The following is a 20,764-nucleotide window of genomic DNA, read 5'->3' as shown; positions in this document are numbered from 1 at the left end:
AGTCTTTCACTACACTTCATTTTAATACCTAGGCACTAGATTAGATCCATAAGGATTGTATTAATTTGATCTTATAGGTACTTTGTATAAGCTGCAAACTCTCATACTACAATATCTAGTACAAGTTTAAAAGAGAAGCTTAAGTTTTTGGTCTTGCCAGGCATTTTCTTGATGCATATTCTATACATAGTTTGACGTCTGACTGGCAATATCTCTAAGGTCAAATTAATTTTGCATTGTTTTCTTTCTTTGTTGGACCAATCTACTCTTTATAGTATGGCCTTTACATGATGTATGCTCATGATATCATGACTAGACGCTAGTATGCTCGTGATATCATAATTAAAGATTAGTCAATGCCCTTTAACAATTATAAATAATAAATTTTACAACAAAAGCACTTTAGAGACAACAATTTGCGATATCAAGGGGACTACTCCATTTATTCAAACAAAAACAATCTACAATATATTGATTCCATCTCACTTTCGAATTAATCCGAGACTCATCATTGTAAATGACTTCTGCTAATTACAGTTCTATCCTACTTGTATCTCTCTCCCCACCCACAAACTAGTACATATATTCAGATGTAGTACATCAGCCAAGGTCAAATGGTTTACAGAAAGCACACAGCACTTGTACCTCATCCATATACCAACAATGGTCTATATATTCAAATACAGTTTACCCTCCTGGTATGTACATCAAATACGTCATTCCTCTTTTCTTATCTCATTTCTCTCCATTGTGTTCTACGCTGAATACTCAAACAACACTACTAAGGACATGGCTTCTGATTGTATTGAAAGAATTCTTTATTCAGATAATTTGTGAATAAGCTATGCAGCTACTCATGCGAGCTACGGTGCTCTGGATAGTGACCAACACTTTGTAAGCACCTTGCTATACTCCAAAATGGTGTCACACACATAGTAAAAACTTTTCCCTTTTATGTCTTATCTAGTCCATTGGTCACGGACACACAGATTCGCCGATTTAGGCAGTGTGTAATTACTCATCTTGGTGCAGATTCGCCGATTTAGGCAGCACATTGAAAATTATAGATTCATGATTTTTTAAACAATACCAAATGCAGATTCACCGATTTAGGCAGCATTAGTGTAGATTCGCCGATTTAGGCAGCACACTTTATTGGTGTAGACTTGCCGGATGAGGCAACACCAATCACAAATTCATGCTACAGTGGCTGGCCACCACTGTAACTGGTGTGATTTTGTTACCCGGGTAAATAATGAAAGTGATTTGGATTTGAACTTATATTGTGGAATTGGATTGGGATTTGGTATCTGGTGATTATTTAGCAGTGTTTATGTGATGAGACTTGACATTATGAGATTGATGATGAGCATGACCAATGATATCCTGATTCATCAGGGTATGACATATACTGCTTATTCTAGTGGTATGGGACACTAGAATAGGTAGTATGTGGATGACGGCAGGCATAAGCAATTGTGTCTAGTTTTATGGATTTTTTTTACTTGATACAGATTTCTAATCATTGTTTTTGACAAGTACTGTTTGCAGATTTTTATCTTTGCAACTGAGGACAGTTGCTTTCCAACGGAGAGGTATGTTATGGAATTGATATTTTATTATTTACTGCAGCTGTGACAAGTGGAAAAGGCTTGACTGAGATAGGCCTATGCGTACGGAAATATATTTCATGTATTATTCAAGTGCTCTTTATGAGCTTCGGCCACTTATGACCGGCCGGCCAGTTTGTACTCAATTTGACCATTCGAGAAATCTATAAATGAAATACGTGCAAGAGGGAAATGGTCACTCTTACACGGGGGGAGATTGCATCCAATGTCTGTGTACTTCTTCTCTCCTCTCCCCTCTTCTCTCTCGCCGTGCCGGCGTAGCACTCCGCTCTAGGAGGTGCGCTTGCACGTGCTCTCTCGTTCTATCACGCTCTCTTTCTCTCTCTGCTCGTGTACAACTTGGATTATGCGTTATGTGATTCGAGGTATGCAGATTTGTTCGTTTCACGGCTTGTAGTATATTGTTTTTGCTATTTTGCAGGGCCCGCGACGTTTCCGTCTGTAGCTGCCACGTCAGCATTTCTGTCATTTGTTGTGTGTGTGTCCGGGTAGTATTGCCACGTCATCCTTTTGTGACATACCTCCCTCTTGAAAGAATTGTAGTCGCCCTCGATATGCTTGCAAAAATAGACAAAAGCCATAAGCCAATTCAATAGACACTGACTCTAAGTATTGATGCACTAAACGACCCAAATCCAGCACTTGTACAAAGACGACAGTCACATCACATCACAGTCAGATTATATCACATAGTATCGAGAACCGTGATTCTTGGCGACGTATTTAGCAGTCGCATCTAGATCCGCACCGGACCTCACTGATGTCAATTAACTAAAATCCCATATCGCGATCACTTCCATGGATTTTGAGACCGAAATGCTGCAGTCGTTTGGTCAACCATTCCATTCAAGCATTATCGTGTGCGAGTAATCTTTTACGAGGATCCCATGCCGAAGTACTTCTCTCATAAAGTCATTCAACAGAATACAGTCAGCACAGCAGTATCCCTGAAACCCAAAGGGAAATCAATGACTTTATTCCATCCAGATAATCTGTGACAAAGGAGTGGAGTAACTCCCCTCTTGTGCAGTCCCGCCTGCACCGAATTCAACCTGCTGATCTGTGAAAACTCTTGGAATAGCCACAACTAGACCAAAAGCGTCGAGGTAAAGTTCAAAATTTGAGGAGTATCTGCTAGGTCCTCCTCCTCCATTCAATTCATATTTAATGTCGGATGGTTCTCAACTAAGAACCACCGTTCACTTTACCTTTCTCTTTCCTTTCTTGGAAAGCTAGTATCTATTCTTGAACGAGTATCTTCTCGCTCTTTTTCAATTCATGTTCATCCGGGAGCTATCACCACTTCAAAGCCATCATCATCATCTCATTCATAATCGTGTTATATGTTCACAAATAATAGGTTCTTCCATACAACATTGGTTTTATTCAAAAATTCAAATTCCTCTTCCGAAAAGTCTTATTTTATAAATTCATATAGCAAAATAATGCTAAATCATCTATAATGTTCTATTTAGAATCTGTTCTGGAATGAGCGATACGTCCTTGTTCTTCACATTCAAAACACTTTCCTGCTTTGAAATATTCATCTATATGGTCTTCTGCCAGTCGAGATTGTGTATCTTTCTGTTTTTTTGTCAGTCGAGTTCGTGTATCTGTCTATCGTTTGTTTCTGTTCAGACTTGTCGAAGGTTCATCTCGTGAGTGAGTCAAGTTACCTGAATGCATAGCGAATCCCCGCTTAGTATGTCCCATCAATTGTTAAATGGACTCTGACTTCTTCTCAAGACAGTAGTCTCAATTTTCTTTGGGAAGTCCACAACAAAACCTCCAATTTGCTCCTTAAAACTGATAGGTCACAGGAAAGTCTCCCAAAATCTTTCACAATAATCATCCAAAGTGTCACCTGTTATCATCCAAAGGTGATTCCATTCGATTCTCACATCTCGTCCATACTTTGGAGTGAACCATGAAGAAATAAAGAGTTTCTTGAATTTCAACCATTCTGTCGGTGCTTCTTTTTGTAACAAAAGAGTGGACCACCATGTCTGTGCATTGCCTTTTAAAACGGATGCTACCGGTCTGATCTTGAAGTGGTCGGTATATCGATCTTCAAAAAATGCTATATCAAAGTGTTGGATAAAGGCTAAAGCCTTAGGAGCATCTCGAAACCCTGAAAGGTTTTAAACTTCTTTGGCCTTTTTGTCCTTGTCGTCGAGGAAATCATACTGATTGGGCGCTTCCTTTTGGCAAAAACATATGATCTTTCCGTCATTTCCGCCCTTTCTGTCCTCATCACTAGAGTCACAAGAAGATGAGTTGTCCGAGCTGTCAGAAGAAGATGAGGGCGAATTGGGCAATCCTTCAAAGCGTATACACTTCTTCTGTTTTCTGGCGTTTTCAAAAGAGGATTTTTGGCCCAAGTAATTGGGGAAATCAATTCCCTTGTTACGTTTCTCTTCAGTTGCTTTTCTCTTGACCCCAATAGTTGGTTGACTCGTTTTTCAACAACGTCCTCGAGTTCATCTTCGGTAAACATCCGTGGAACAGGAGGTTGCTTGAGGGTTAACTTGATTGGGGAATCGATGGCTTTCTGCCAATGAGTATGCGTGGTGCTATCAAGCTTAGGACATTAGATGGAGAAGAAATGGCTAACTGGATTAGTGGATGCAGAGTCACGAAGTATCATCCACCACTAACCTAGGAAATGGTACATCAAATCCATAATGAAAAACAATGAACAAAAGAAAAGCAACAGAGTTTTGAAGAAGCGCAAACAGAAGCTAAGGAACAAATAGATAAGCAAAGGCTTCTACGACGACGACGACGACGACAACAACAACATGGGAGACCATTGCAGATCAATGTTATTTCCATAAACAAATTTGAAGAAGATAGAGTGGAACCAGTGATTAAGGTCAAGATTGGCAACAATCAAGTTGAAACTACCGCTCTACTTGACACAAGAGCCCAAGGAAATATCATTTTCCTCAGCTTGTATCAATAGATTAGTCAAGATGTAGAGCTTTAAATGACATCATACGAGATGCAAAGCTATACTGACCACCAAATCAAAGCATTAGGGTTGGTGACCTTATATGTTGAAATCAATCAATATGTCTACCCACACAAATTTTATGTGGTAGAAGACCATCAAAACCAACACAAACTATTGCTAGAACAGCCATGGAAAAGGATGTACAATGTTCAAATAGATTGGAAGTCGAATCTGGTACAAATTTAAAATTAAACATTGAGGCAAACGGTTCCATTGACCAAGTCACAGAACGAAGGCCAGCCATCGAAACGACTACTGACAAGGGTAAAAAACCCTTGCCTACAAGAATCATGCAATGGATTCCCAAAAAATCTTCACAAAAGCCAACACACCAACTCAAGATGGCATCAGCCCCATCCACACCATCACCAATAAAAAATCCAACAAAACAAACAGTAAACAAAAGAGAGAGATGGCTTCAAAGCAACAACTCAAAACAAGACAAGTTTGGGTTAGGAAAGATGAAAAGAATCACTCAAAACCCAAAAGCCGGCAAAAACTTCAGTATCATCTCACATACCCATATGGAACACTTATGCATCCATCACAAAAATATGGGTACCAAAGAAGTTGGTTCAAGCTCAAAAAACATAGGTGTTTATTTCGATTTCAAAGAGTAGCAAGTTGAATCCCTCTACAAGGCCAAATAAACCCACCAACCAAATCATCGACCAACCAAATCAACAAAGCAAGTATGGATAGCCAAAGATTTATGCCAGACACAAAAAAATCAACCTTGGTCTGGATTTCAATGGCAAAAACCCAAAGGAAACATCAAATTCCATAGACATGATAAGGAACAACAAAAACACCAAGTATGGTGTCCAAAACAGCCCAACCAAGTCATCAACACGACATAAAAAATTTGGCATAATGAGGATCCTTTGCAAATTTGAGCATCTGCTTTGCACATTCATCAACTTACTGTTGACGTTGCATCTCCATTAGCTGACGCTGCATAGGCCGAGGTGGCCCATATTCATGATCAACTAAATCCATTCGAATTTTCAGACTTCAATACTGCCTCCCGTTTTAGACGTATGAGGGGGGTTCGTCTAATTCTTGCGGGATTCGTCGTTTGAACCCATGTGTAATGTGGGATTCTTTATGGCTTATGCCTTGTAAGATAGAGTGATGAAGACGGAAGCGCGTTCGATGCACAATGAAGTAAGGGTGAAAGTCACTAATAAGCCCGAGGTCAAGACCCAAAGATTCTTTAATATCAAATTTCAAAGTGGCCAAGTGCCCTGTCCGCTCTTTGATAGGACCGGTATGCTTTGAGAAAAGAGCACGCGTGATGCTCTGATACCACTGTAACAAACTTGGGCACCCCAATCTAGAATGTGTCGTGACACGAGAGAGAGATTCATTGAAAATACTTCACAATTTTAATTTTCAATTCAATTCGAGACGACACGGCCCGGTGTAATTCCGTGCCTAGAGGTATTGGCCCCAAAACCTTGCACCTCTTTCGGTATTTCCTTTTTATTTTAGATCTTGAGCAAAGTACAACTCGGGTAGGGGTCCTTTGCTCTCTGACTCTGCGTCCAAATGCTCTCAGAAGTGAGGCCCATAGAGTCCTTATATTCTTACAAGGGTTGCCAAAAGCAAAGCCCCAAAAGCTTAAACTCAAAAGCAATTGGTTCTTAAAGCAACTAATTCAAAAAGCTGCTAGAAAAAAGCATCAGTGCAAAAAGCGAAAATCCATACAGTTGTCAGTATGAATTATGGGAGTGTCCGTACAGTCTACCATGTCAGCATTTTCGTCATGTGCTGTGTGTGTGTCCAGGTAGTATTGCCACGTCATCCCTTTGTGACAGCTGACCCTACATATGAAGATAACAACATCAAACCATAGAAGAACCAAGCGATTTCTACAGAAAAGTAAATATTGATGATGTGTATACCATAGCTGAGAATGAGAGAAGTGAAGGAGAAAATTTGATTATTTTACAACATCTTTGACCAACGTTGACCAAGGGTTGATCGGCGTGAAAAAGCATGGGAGATTGTGTCCAAGTGTAAGGAACCATCCCCAAATTGTCTCCATGACTGAATATGGCCATTTTTTGCAGTAAACTAATGGAGAGAGAGTGCCTCACATAGGCTAGTTCAACCACAAAAAGGCAGTTACTCCCTAAAATCCACCCCTAGCACACCCTCTTAGCTTCTAGATGAAACTTAGAGTTTGTGGAGCTTTTTTGTTTTGTTTTCGGAGTCGGGTAGGGCACGCCCGGCCGCTCCCCTCATACGCCAAAAAAAGTATACAAGAAGAACGACGAAGACTATGCACCCCCAAACCGAAGGCAGATGCTCTTGTCACTAGTTTGTGGAGCTGCTAGGTGATAGTTGAAGGAGAAGCTCGTCTATCTCGTCGGAAGCAGGCCTCCCCAATCACCATCAAAAAGGCCAGGATCTGATCCAAGTCAAATCAAAACACCGGAGCTCTGATACCATATTAAAAGTGGCTGCGGAAGAGAATCTAAGAGCCGGCACTGAGCTGTGATAGTACGCAACACGGGAGAAGATCTCAAGATGCACCTACACAAAATGCAAAGAGACGGGGCGAGAAAATGTTGAGGGAGAGACGTCTAGAAATATATAGGGGGTAGGCTGGTTGACTAGCTATCCTGATAAAACATGGAAAATCACGAATACCAGATTGGGTCGACTATATAGGGGGTAGACTGGTTGACTAGCTATCCTGATAAAACATGGAAAATCACGAATACCACCATGACCAAATCAGGTCTACACCAAAAAAAATCTGGCAAGCACTGGTACAAGAAAATCGAGGCAGCGCGAAACATGGCACAGGTGACCGGATGAAGAGAAATTGTTTCGTGCATAGCCACAAAAACAACCCTCACTCCTTAAAACCCGCCCCTAGGAGATCCCAATGTGCCATGAGAACATCTTGTTTAAACATATGATCGCATCATGGCCTAAGGTCTTTGTGCTACACCTAGGTGAGAAACTGTCTCACATAAGTTGTGCATAGTCACAAAAACTGTCGGAAGTGGCAGCAAAGATGGACAGATCGATATGGCTGAGAACAACGATAATAGGTGCACAACTTCTCATATGAGATGGGGGACATCAACAACCTCCAAGAGCAACCCCGTTGCGGTGATCTCCTAGATCTTCAATAATGTCGCAATTGGAGAGTTGCCCAAGCCCAAGGAGAGAGCACAGAAGAAGAGGGATCTGCAAAATCGCAAGGAATGTTGAGGGAGGGAGGGAGGGAGGGAGAGAGAGAAAATGCTAGTAGAGAGAGAAAACATTGGCGAGAGAGAGATCCAACACACTCACTAACTATGTTGATAGACAAGAATGATACAAGTGGGTGGGCACCCCACCTCCTCCCTATGTAGAGACTAGTACGGCCGGCCGCCTTCAGTGGCCTCTCTCTCCCCCTCTCTCTCCCTCTTTATCACGTTCAAAGGGGCTTTTTTTAGTTTTGGACTTTAGCCTTCACGTCGCAGATTGCGACACGTGTAAAGGGCTCTCCCTTCCGCCATATTATGTTAGTAGATTAAACAAGATTGCCCAACCTCCCCAAAAACCTCATGACCCATAAAAATATGATAAATTGAGAAAAAATAAAAACCTTGCTCATAGGTGGAAAGGAGTGTCACATGGTATTTGGGAAGTATACCCTAGACCTGGAGCCACCAAGAGGCAAACTATAAGACACCGCCAACATTACAAGGTGGGCAAAACAATGGTGGAAATAGATTAAAAATGAGAAAACTACCTCACATAGCCCAAGTACATCCACAAAACAAGAATCACTCCCTATGATTAGCCCTTGGGACACACTAGCAGCTTAGGTGACAAACTCTTAACACCCCCTCTCAACTCCTCGTGAGACTGAACTGTGAAGCTAGCTGCTAAGTGACATTTGATGAAGAAGCTCATCGATCCGGGCCCAAGAAGACAACAAGGCAAGGCACACCCCATTTTCTCTCCATTAGAAACTCTACTATGTATCTATAACTTGAATCTGCGAACAAGTGTTGACACTAGCTCGCCCATTTGGTAGTAAATCCAATTCCCTTGTATCCTGGAGAATAACCAATATCCACTCGGGTATCTCCACCATCAATGCTGTATCAACTCGAGCACACTGTTGCTCCCCAAAAATGTAACCACTCTCATGTGGCACATTATGTAACATCTGGTTGCCTGAGATTAATCTTTCTGGGTGTGCGAGTCCGCATCTGAAGGAGGAGGATCTAGTTGATACAACCCACTCACCACTCTAACCCTTGTAAATTCTAAGCTGGAGACTTGTCTCAAATCGACATCACCAGATCGTTAAATACAACCAGGTACCATTCCAAGTTTGCAAAGATCATACATTGAGAAGATGAGGTAGCCAAGACTAGGCATAGATAGAGTATATGAGATATATATTCCACCTTTGCCATATGGAATAAACTTCATAGCCCCCCCATTGTGTACTGGAGCCACTAATCTGTCTCTGAATATAAATGCACCTTCATATGGCCTCAGATCGTACATCAAATCATGAGAAGAAGTCATGTGCCTAACAATAACGCTATCAATGATCCAACCTTGACAATTGAGGGAAGTAAAATTTTCCTCCTACTCCTTGGGTATCTGATCTTGAGGGATGTCCATTTGAGTAAAAAGGGTAATTTTCTACAGTCGCTTATGAAGACTCCACTCTCTGTAAAGGATATTTCCTCCAGTACTCTCTCCACAATTGTTGCAACATCGTTGGGCTTTCGAAACTTCTTGCTTTGCATTGGTCTTTGAAGAACATGCTCAGTCTATCCAATATTCCCTTTTTGTATGTAATGTCTAGCCAAACCTTGGTTGAATTAAAAAATCTAGATCTAACTAAGGATTTGAATTGCTCCACCTGGTCCAAAATCATCAGCACTAACTCCTCCCACATAATAGTATTTAGAATAGAAAACCAAGTACAACAACTTTAATTGGGATGTCGACTGCACTTGCAAAGCAACACGCTCCATATGGATAACAAGCTTATGGGTAGACTCCAAATGATCCCAAACGTACATGGCACTCCTCAAAGCCTTCACATTCTGCAATATTTGTGGGTTACAATTCAAGATAATAAAGGACTGCATGTGAACATTGACACAATTGCAAAGTACACCCTTCTCGTTGAGGATGGCTTCTCCACCTTCTCGGTCACAAACAGATCCTGAGATCATACGAGTTTAATACTCCCATCATCATCGTCATCTGACATCATCTCCATGTATTATAATTGGTACTATCTAGCTGAGATTAGCCGAAAAAGTTAGAAGGGTTGGTATCTTCCTACCTAACGATGATGTAGCACCACCTGCATTTGAGTCACCTTCGAACATGTTGACAAGAAGTGTAATGTCGTGTGAAGAGGCTAGGCTTCGATACATCGGAAGAGACCACTCCAATCAGCCCCTCAACTCCAACTCCACACCAAATAAGAGACACAAATGGATGGCCAACCAACCATCTCTCCTTTGGACCACTTCTCCACCTCCAAATCCGGGTCTATACTACATCCAATTAACAAGCTCTCTATAGTATGTACTTGCAAAGCTCACACAAGATCCTCAAAAACTCACACCCCAAATTTGATACTAGATATGAATATGAAAAATGACAAGTTAACTCCTCTCCAACAAAGCACCAAAACTCGCCACAAAAACACTCAAAGGTTGGATCTAGCCTTGGAGCTCTAATACCATGTCAGAAGTGGCATTGGAAGATGGACAGATAGGGTTTAGAGCAGTCGTAACACGTGCACAACCTGTCGTATTCGATGGTGACCAATAGAAACCTCCGAATGTGGAACCTCTAGGAGCAATCCTGCCATGGTGATCTCCTAGGATTGCAATAATGGCACAATTGAAGAGTCTCCTAGGACAGGAGAGCAGAGGATATGCAAAAACTCAAGAGATGCAGTGAGAGGGAGGGTGATCTAGGTTAAACACTAGAGAGAGAAAACGTTGGAGAGAGTGAGAGACCCAAAACACTGGCTAACTCTGCTGGTGCAAAAATCATACAACTCAGATGGCACCTTGCCTGTGAGACCGCGGGGGATTGGACCATGCAACTCTCCGCCCAACCGTGCTATTTATAGACTCCTAGCCTCTAAAGATAGCGCCCCTTGACGGCATGTCCGTCCTGGCCCTTGGCCTGACATTACTCCCCCCTTGGAGAAGCGTTTTCATCCTCGAAAACATAAGTGGTAGTATCTTCGTAAGAACACTGATGTTTTCCTTATTGGCATCCTCTACACGGGCCAATTGTCCATATGACCGATACCTGGTGCAGTGAGGAGGTTCAATGAAACCAAGAGCAACATCTTGATTTTCAACATTGTTGTCCTTTTGCAACCACCCGTATTTTAATGGTAACTCATGATAACTCATGTGAGTATCTTGAAAAGCTCATAGCTACTGAAAGATAGAATAGGGAGTGTCCTCATGTCATACTTCTGAACATTTTGAACACACAGAACCACATGCTCACCCCTAACAAAGGTTACATGCCAACATACTCTGTCAGCACACCTACTAAGTCCTTCACTTATGAAACTATCGGTATCCAACCCCACCACAACAGGTGTTCAAAGTTGATCCGAACCTAAGCAAATTCTAGAATAAGGAGAGAATCACCTATTCAGAATGCATTGTGCTAACGTATGCTCTTAGCAGATCCTTTAGCACGGTTTACTAACGTATGCGCTTAGCATATCCTTTAGTACTAAATAGAATACTTGTAAGCTGCCCATCCAACGTGGGATGAATAACAGCAGTAAGAGTGAGGTACTTTCCCCAACCACTTACAGACAGTCTTCCACGACTGACGACAAACTATGACTCAACCATTGAGTATCCAGCCATATACTCGATATGGAATGGAGACAACCAACTAGGTTGAAGGTAGATTGGAGGTTCCAGCAACCAATCACTAACATCCATACTCAGCCATCACCTTGTATGGCAGGGTGTAAACTCATACTAAATCTGCAAGAGAGATTGCACTAGCAGTGCAAAAGGGTGCAAAAAGAATGAAGTCCATGGATTTGCATGCCGCTCCAAATAAATTTGTGTTAAACACTAGGGCCCATAACACCTAGTGTGCATGCATTTAACACAAACATATCCAAACCGCAATTTCATGACGAGACTTTCCACGATACTTACGTGAAAATCTTGCAACAAAGTTGGACCATAATAGAATGTGACAACCCGGTCACACCTAGGAACCAACCATGAGTCCTTCTCATGAACGTAGCATACTTTGCAGCAAAAGTTGGACCATAATAGAATGTGACAACCCGGTCACACCTAGGAACCAACCATGAGACATTCTCATGAACGTAGCATACTTTGCTATATGTAGAAACGACCCTCCGTTAAGGTGGTTTCACAACAAGTCTGTACTCACAACAAGTCTGTACTTAGTACCCGACAATTTTTGGCCACTTGTAATCACAACAAGTCACAGCACTTGTAATCACAACAAGTCTGTACTTAGTACCCGACAATTTTTGGCCACTGAAATTGTTCCTGATACTGTGTGCGTCAATTGGTCTAATGAACGGATGCGACCAGCACCTAGGGACTTCGTCGCGACACATCATTTCGAATTGGACGCCAGTGTCAGTCCCAGAGACTCATATTCTCCACATGTGGAATATGTCTCAAGTAAGGATGCCAGGAAAAGTGACATCCATCAAGTACGAGCTGTACTTGTGTGTGGAGGTAACTACAAACACTCTGCGACGCGAGTGAGAGGGACCCTCATTATCATGCTCCACACTGGCTAAACCAAACTCCTTGAGTTCCTAGACCATGTTGTATCCCATGTGACAACATGTGCCAAATCGAACCCTACAAGTAGATTCGTAACAGCATAAGGCAAAAAGGTAGATTGGACACTTGGCCCAAAATACTTTGTGCCGACATGCCCTTGGCATGGCTCTATAACATTCAAGCATACTTATACGTCTTGGAAAAAAAAAACAAGCAAAGCATACAAAAAATGGAATAACACCAAATTAATAGATGCGTACCTGGAGGTTTGAACGTAATGTTCACATACCAGTATTCAAACGGAGAGGAGCACATCTCCTACCTGAAAAACAAACAGCATTGCACTGGGAACCGTGGGTGTTGCCTTTGCAATTCAACCCTTGTGGTTAAAATCGACGTAGTCAAACCCCTTGGTAAGACCCTTTGTAGAAACTGCTCAACTAACAAGTAACGGCAACCAACATAGTTAACCGTGTACATAATGATTGGAATCAACTTGAAAAGTTGAGTTTGTCCGCTATCGCGTGGTAGATTGCGGAATTCTTTCCTGGAAAGTCTAACTAAGAGAGATCAAACTGTGATCTTCAATGCAGATCAACTGTGATCCTTAATGCAGATCAACTATGATCCTCAAAGCTTATGGGGTGATGTAGCAGTCACCCGCCCGGTCGTACCCCAAAACAATATGTCCATAGACACTCCGTGGTGCTATAGAGAGAACATGGAATCCACACAAGTGGACTGCCTAGCTCTGGTGGACAGCCATGCTGTCACAACTGATTGCTGCATCTATACTTCCTTGTAGAGATCAGCGGATGTGAGTTGAAGATTATCAAAAACTGAACTTGAGTGTCGCACTAAAAACATGTAGTGCAAAAATGACACCCTAAACATCCGTAATGACAAGAGTCTTGCTTGCCCATTAACGTTGATGTGTACTTCCTTGGGTAGATCTGTTTGATTGTGAAAACAATCACCTAAAGAATGCCAATAGCCGGGTCGTACCCTTGGCCTAACAATGGCTCTTAGCCTTTGTGACTCATAGCCCGTATGCAAATTAGTGTTCAGTGGACGGACCGATGAAGACTAATGTAAGTAGCATCTTAGCCACATGCTAACTGAGAGTTAGAGCACCTTGGCTCAAGCTAAGTTACGAGCAAAAGATGTATGAAAAGCTTCTTAGAAGATTTTCATTATTCCCTTAAAGAGAGAGAAAGAGAGAACGAGAGAAGAAGAGCATGCTGGGCTGAGGAACTTTTCTTAAACGACTATGACTTGTATAGTTGATTGCCATGCTCTTGTGCATCTTATGCCTAACGTGCAACTTATCCTATAAACATGCAACAGGTTTCTGCTACGTCGCTCTTATCGAGGGAGGTAACAGAAAAAACACAAACAAGTCACAGACTGATCCACCTACCATGTATGTGGTTGTGACTACACCAGTGTGACTTAATGAGAGCACTTTGCCTTTGAATTAAGTCCAAGTTTTAGGTTCTTTTAAGTGTTGTTGTGTTTGACAGCAACCCAAAAACAATCCAGAACGTATTTTGTCCTTGACAAAAGGTCTGGTGTTATAGCGGAAGCGTGTTTCCTGAGGTGGTAGAATTGATTCCACTTAGCTAGCATGTCGTGCATACATAATCTTAAGCCCTTGGCAAAAGTGATGGCCTCAAACGTGAGAGCCCAAACCATAAGTGCCTTGCACAATCTAAACTGGTAGGAATTCTATGAGGTGATATTCCTTATTTTACCAGTTTTTTCAAACTTGTGTGCCACGGCCCTTGATGACAAGTCATTGGGCAATTCCTTGGCACAAGGGAGAAGCCTTGCTTCATGTAAAATCATCAAAGCACTTTGCTTGGCACAAAACCAGTAGTTTCCAATCAAAGGTGTAAACATGGAAGAATAAAAAGAACAGAAAACCTAGTCATTGCTGTAACCAATTGGCCCGAGATTCCGTGGAAGAAACAAAAACTTGCGTAAAAATGGCTCATAGCCATATCTGCTAGACGGGTGGGAGCTGTTATGCAAGCATATTGCCAAATGCTTCCCAAGTTTGTATGCTCATAGCATATGCCGAACGTGGGGAGTTTCAATGCAAGATGCATAAATAGAAGCCTTGCTTCACGTAAGTTCATCAAATGGATGAGACAAGAATGTAACATAAGTGCTCATAGCTAACAGATGCTCTTGGTGACACACATATGTTCGAGCAGGAAAAGATCGTCCTTGTCAAAATTTCATAGGGAAACGGCCTTGCCAAATTTTACTACTGATTGAGAGTCATAAAATTGCCCGATAGTGAGAGAGATATCATCTCCAACTGAACTATCAAATGTCAACGATTGTCCAATACTACTTGATCAAAGCAACCTTTGCTTGACAAGTTGGCATTGTGAAAATTCATATGGTGGTCAACATTGCATTCAACTCCTAGTTGTGGATGTCAATGTTTTTTCCACGCTGCTTTATATAGCCATATTGCTGGTCAACATTGCATTCAACTCCTAGTTGTGGATGTCAATGTTTTTTCCACGCTGCTTTATATAGCCAGATTGCCTGCTCCCTAGCAAGCTGCAATGGCTTGGACATGTTATGCATCCAATGCATGGAGCCATGCTCCCATAAATCTTCTTTCATCCGCCTCGAGAGAGCACAACGAGGAGAGATAAAAATTAACAGCCAACGTAAGACACAAGTTGGTTTATTAGAGTGTCGTTATAGGGAGCCTTGCTCCTGAATGTATGTTATGGTAGACAGTTGCTTGAAATTGTAATTACTAGCCGGCCTTGCCTAATACCGTAATCGGATAGTTCATAGGCCCTACCCGGCTTGCCATGGTTGCCAAACAACCTTGCTTGTAACCATTGACTGAGAGTCGTCGGATGCCTTGCAAAATCGATCGGCGTCCCCTAGTGATGCCTTGCATTAGATTTCCAATCCATGTCTTAGCGACGAGAAGCCTTGCTTCTGTAGAATCATGGCTTACACTTTTCATCCCTTATCACACATCTGTGTCTGCGTCCATGCATGTCTTGGAGTCCCGTTTCAATCCCGCCCTGGATAGAGTTCGAGAGATTCCAAGAGATGTTTTGTGACAAACATGGGGATTTTGTACACCTTCAACTTGTAAATTGTTGCTCATGACAGGTGCATAAATTCGTAACATGAGCCAATGGATGCGACCATGAATGTCCATCCGGCTGTGGGGCTCGTCCCACAAACTGCCGATTCCCCTGGCCCGTGGGGCAACACCCCTAGGTGGGGTGTGTGGCCCAACTTAGGGCACTAAAAAAGATTTTTTAATAAAAAAATTAATGAAAGAAATACCTGCACAGGAGGCCGCTGCCTGCGAGATGGGGAAGAAGAAGCCTGAGAGCGTTATGGGCCGCCTTTGGGGTCGCAATAGAAATGAAAGCTCCTCAGAAAGCCTATGCGCTGCCAATGAACCGGGCCTTACCCGATTTGGTGGTGCTCGAAATTCTAAACCTTCCCGGCTTAGAGTGGCTACCCACGGCCTCCAAGCTTTGGCCTATCCTTCCTCCCTGACTTGGGACTACAGCACACGGTTTTGCCTTGCTTGTGTGTTGCATGCGACATGCAAACTCGCTTCGAGAGCAAGATCGAGAGAACCCTAGGTTGAGTGTCCATGAACGGAGAGAGAGATAGAGAGAGAGAGAACATGCCAAGCCCTGCAAAGCATTTCCCCCCTCCTCCATAGCCCGCTCCTCCCTGAGCTCTGATACCAATGTGAGACCGCGGGGGATTGGACCATGCAACTCTCCACCCAACCGTGCTATTTATAGACTCCTAGCCTCTAAAGATAGCGTCCCTTGACCGCATGTCCGTCCTGGCCCTTGGCCCTGCCCTTGGCCTGGCATTGCCTAGGCAAAGAGTAAACCAGATTGCTCAACCTTTGCAAAAATCCCATGACCCAAAAACATAGGGGATAAATTGAAAACAAAAGACTTGGGTATCTAGGATAAATGCTAGACCTGGGGCCACCAAGGAGCAAATGATAGGACACTTCCGGCAGTATAAGGTGGGCAAAACAACGGCAGAAGCATGCCAAAAATGAGAAAACTACCTCACATAAGTAGTGTGTAGCCACAAAACAGCCCTCACTTGGTATGAGTAGCCCCTAGGAGATGCTAGGCCACTAGCAGCTCTACTACAGAGGTGAAAAACTGTTAACAACAAGGTTAAAATTCACTATGGCCTACATAAGGCTATTGACAAGAATTTTCTAATAAAAAACTTCTTTGAGAAAAATAGAAAGTGACACTATTCTTTTCAAGCATGCAAGTCACAATACAATATTATGTTTTTTTGAAAAAAAGTGTAACAATGAACTATTTACATTACAATATATTCCAAAGGCATAAAAAATAATATTTGACATTAAACTCGACGCCCCTCTCTAAAGACATTGGCACACAAAGGTCAAGACCCTCTCACAAGGACCTAAAAAAAATAATTTAAAATTATCATTAGCTTGTCATGTGGCATTAATTGACAAGCTTTTTTCAATGGTCGAGATTTGCACCCAAAATTATACCATTCACTAAGGACTCCTTATGTAGTCCAAAAAAAATCAGCCTCACTCTATCAAACGTGGGATGCAAGATTTGTTCCAACAAGAGGTCTCCAAAGGCTGCCAATGGAGTTATCCACACACCAATCTTTTGTCGATCTTAAGAGAACAAATTCTTGAATGCACTATTTTGGTTTGCAAAGGGGTCCCTTCATTTCAGGGTCTCATAGCTTTCTTTAGAACTTTTTGTTGTCAAAGCTTTTCTTTCGTTCGTACATGGTTCCTTCGTTGAAGGGCCTCATCTCCTTTAGAAAAAAAAAAAAAAACCTTTGTTGGCGCTGTCGGAGGCAATTGCTAATGCATCATTTTGATGTTTTACTTAGAAAAAGTGGCCTTGAATAATTTTTCTATCAGGAGGAGCTCCAATCTTTCCACGTTTGTGTGGTCATGTGATAGAGAGTACAAGAGACAGGGAGGTCTTTTCTGTTACAATCCAAGGTGTAACTGACACCGCGGGTACTCTCTCTCTCTCTCTCTCTCTCTCTCTCTCTCTCCCTCCCCCTCCGGCAGTGCCATTCGTCGCCTTGTTTTAAAATGCCAAAATGAGCCTTCAAGTTGTTTTCATTTCAAAGTAACACGACAAGATTTCAAGCTTATTTATAGAAAGTTGGTCCATTTTGGTGTGACAAACATTTAGCTTCAAGTGAAAAGGAGCAGGCTAAAAGTGGTAAGATTATAGAGGTTGAAGCCTCTTGGAGCAAGTTCATGGAACTTATTGGCTGAATTGGGGCAGACACAAGGCTTACTAACTTCTTGACAAGTCAGCCTCCCAATGTCTAAAGGGAAGGGTGTGACACATGCCTACTAGATTGCCTAATTTTCAAATGAATGAGCATTGTCCGCATATCTTTATGCCTACTTTTTCAGCCTTAAAGTATGCGTAAAGAGAGAAAGAGAGAGATGAGCAGAGAAACTTTTCACATCATAGCAACAATCCAAAGAGACCAACTTTATAGAGAGAGAGAGAGTGTGTGTGTGTGTGTGTGCCTTTTGACATGTTTGATTCTCACTCTAACTAATTGTCCAGGTGGCATGTACAACTCAAGGCCGAAATGTTTGATTCTCATCACTCAAACAACCAATTCTTCATGAAGAATGTACCATTGAGGGCGAGAGAGAGAGAGAGATGCCCATTGCCCAACTTGCATGCAAGAGAGAGAGAGAGAGAGAGAGAGAGAGAGAGAGAGAGAGAGAGCTCTTACAGAGTCTGCAGAGGCTTGCCATGAGGAAAGTATGGGCACATTTTCTTGCTCTGGTGATGGGTCTCTGAAAATCCACTTGTGGCTCCTTTCTGCTGCAATTTTGCCCATCAGCCTGCCACATTCCCAATTAACATAACAATGCTTTTCATTCATTGCAAATTTAAATCAAATACATTTCTTTGTAAAAAACACCAAAATAAAAAATTACCCCTCTCCATAATTATACACATCATGAGACATTTTGAAAAAGAGCTCAGGTTGTAAGGGCTCACTAAAGCTATCATCCTTTTGCCTTTCTTCTTTGCACTCTTTGCTACATGCAACAAAGTCACAATACCCATCCTCCCATACCAGAATCCTGCTCCACTTTAAAAAAAAAACAAAAAAAAAAAAACTAGATGATTACTGTGTTTAAGCAACATTTGGCTATAATTTATTTCTGAAAACATCTTCTGCTTTACTGAAAAGACCAGCAAATCGGAGTGCCTATGCGGTATTCTCTGCTTTTTTTTAAAAAACACTTAATAAAAAAGGATAATTACCAATTCCTCTTATTTCCTTTACTTCTGTCAAAGGGCCCTTCTTCACTATCCCATCTGCATCCAAGAGCAGCTTAATTAGGTAAAGAGATCCTTTGAAAGTGTCAAAAGCACCAAAATGAAGAAAATTAAGGTACATTGGGGGCTAGAGACTCGAGAGGTAGAATGACTGACTATCAAAGAGAAGAGATAGAAGAGCATTAAAAGCAGGGAAAAAAAAGCAGAAGCTGCATTGGGGTGCTAAGTTCAGAGAGCGAGAAGAGAGTGTGAGAAAACGAGAATAGTGCAAATGCAAATGATGATGGAATCGAATGAGGGTAATTAATTACTTGGGGGGAGGGTAATTGCGGGGGAGGATGCGCCAGAAGATGGAGTAGACCCAGAAGTGCTGCTGCTGCTGACTACAGAGGCTGCGCAGCGTGTGCTGCAGCAAGTGGTTCACCAGGGGCAGGCCCCCTGCGTCTCCTGCTACGGCCCTCCTCATCTCTCTTCTCTCCCTCTACTGCTCTCTTCGACTCTCTCTCTCTCTCTCTCTCTCTTTCTATCTATCTCTTCACCTCCTCGCCTGCGCCAATAAAGGTGGATTTGGTGTCTAACCAATCGGGGACAAGGGCTTGGCTCTTTCTCCTACCTCTATCTGTGTGTGTGTGTGTGTGTGTGTGTGTGTGTGTGTGTGTGTGTGTGTGTGTGTGTGAGAGAGAGAGAGAGAGAGAGAGAGAGAGAGAGAGAGAAGAGCAGATGGGTCTTTCTTTGTGCTAATAGGCCCGATTGAGTTTAGGGATGACACTGTTCATGACAATGTGTGTGTGTGTGTGTGTATGTGAGAGAGAGAGAGAGAGAGAGAGAGAGAGAGAGAGGTGTGCTACAAAATAAAAGACGGAGAGACAGGGAGAGAGAAGGGATGGATGATGGAACGACAGCCCCTGCTGCGCCTGTGTAGAAAGGGAGTTAGAAAGTGAGCGGAGGAGTTGTGGGTGTTGTTTGTCCCCTAGCTTTGTGAGTGTGAGTGAGTGATCCACCACTAGTGCTTTGTGTCGTATTTATTAGCAGCAGCTAGCATTGACAGCTACAGTCTACTACGCAGTCGCATTGCAGGCAATGCAGTGCAGGGAGAGCAAGAGCGAGCAACGCGCAACGCAATCTTCTCTCTTGACTCTTGAGACACTGCACGTTAAAAAAACGAAAGTCGCCGTGCAAGCAGTGCTTTATTATTAGAGTGTAAAATAACGTAAGCATGCAGTGTGCACACGAGAACTTAAGAGTCTGTTCAAGGATCTAGTCGGCAAGTCTAGCAAACGGGGAGCAACATCTCTCTCTCTCTCTCTCTCTCTCTCTCACACTCTCACTCACACACAGCTTTTGGCCCTTTACCCCCAAGTTCCAACCCATTGAAGTTACCCTGCCTCTTTATAGGATTCCTTTTAGAGCCCTTTAACCTTCTTGGCACCGTCAGTTTACAGCTGCACACCAACATATAACCGTTCATTTGTTGGTCTAAATATCATGACTCACAACCGCCCTAGCTTTACCTTTAGGACTGAACTACTAGGGGCAATAGTCTAGACTCTACCACATGCTCTCTTGAGACTTCAATGAAGCCTATGCCACATACCTCCTCTAGTCAATTTTAATAACTTGGAGTCTTGGACGAGATGTTGTTGAACTACATTGGAAGAACTAGTGTGACCGGCAGCCTTCGGCCGTATCTCTCTCTATAGCGTGCACTGTCCTCAACGTTACCGGATTAGCTACAGAGCCACACTACCGGATGAGATAAACTGCGCCACGTGGTCCCCTGAATGTCTATCTGGTTAATATATAGTATAGATTACTATTTGCAAAGACAAGTCTTTGTACATCTTCCTTAGAGTTTTGGCAATACACGGATGCTAGAAGATACTATTTTATATAGTATTTTCCCATTTAATTGGTGCAAAATGTCTTTGTTGTCTAAATTAGATGGACATTAAA

The 20,764-nt window shown here is 42.4% G+C and overlaps 1 protein-coding gene across 2 annotated transcripts in view; it reads right to left on the bottom strand.

Annotated features, from left to right (window-relative positions):
- Window positions 1-20,085, bottom strand: part of LOC147457882 (transcription factor EMB1444-like) — a 31,105-nt gene extending 11,020 nt beyond the window's left edge. Inside the window, exons 1-4 of one of the 2 annotated variants that reach the window (XM_086512661.1) lie at window positions 19,123-20,080; window positions 18,797-18,850; window positions 18,463-18,612; window positions 18,255-18,366 (exon numbers count right to left, since the gene is read on the bottom strand). In XM_086512661.1, the coding sequence (XP_086368787.1) occupies window positions 18,255-18,366; window positions 18,463-18,612; window positions 18,797-18,850; window positions 19,123-19,277 (471 nt within the window). In that variant the 5' untranslated portion in view covers window positions 19,278-20,080. Of the gene's footprint in view, window positions 1-18,254; window positions 18,367-18,462; window positions 18,613-18,796; window positions 18,851-19,122 lie in introns of both variants that reach the window. The other variant, XM_086512662.1, reaches the window with a different exon arrangement.
- Between the last annotated feature and the right edge of the window lie 679 nt (window positions 20,086-20,764).

The sequence above is a fragment of the Adiantum capillus-veneris genome, chromosome 5, assembly GCF_014529385.1.
Source record: "Adiantum capillus-veneris isolate H3 chromosome 5, ASM1452938v2, whole genome shotgun sequence".
Lineage (NCBI taxonomy): Eukaryota > Viridiplantae > Streptophyta > Polypodiopsida > Polypodiales > Pteridaceae > Adiantum > Adiantum capillus-veneris.
The sequence above is the reverse complement of the archived record's forward strand: the minus strand, read 5'-3'. Positions and strand labels throughout refer to the sequence as shown.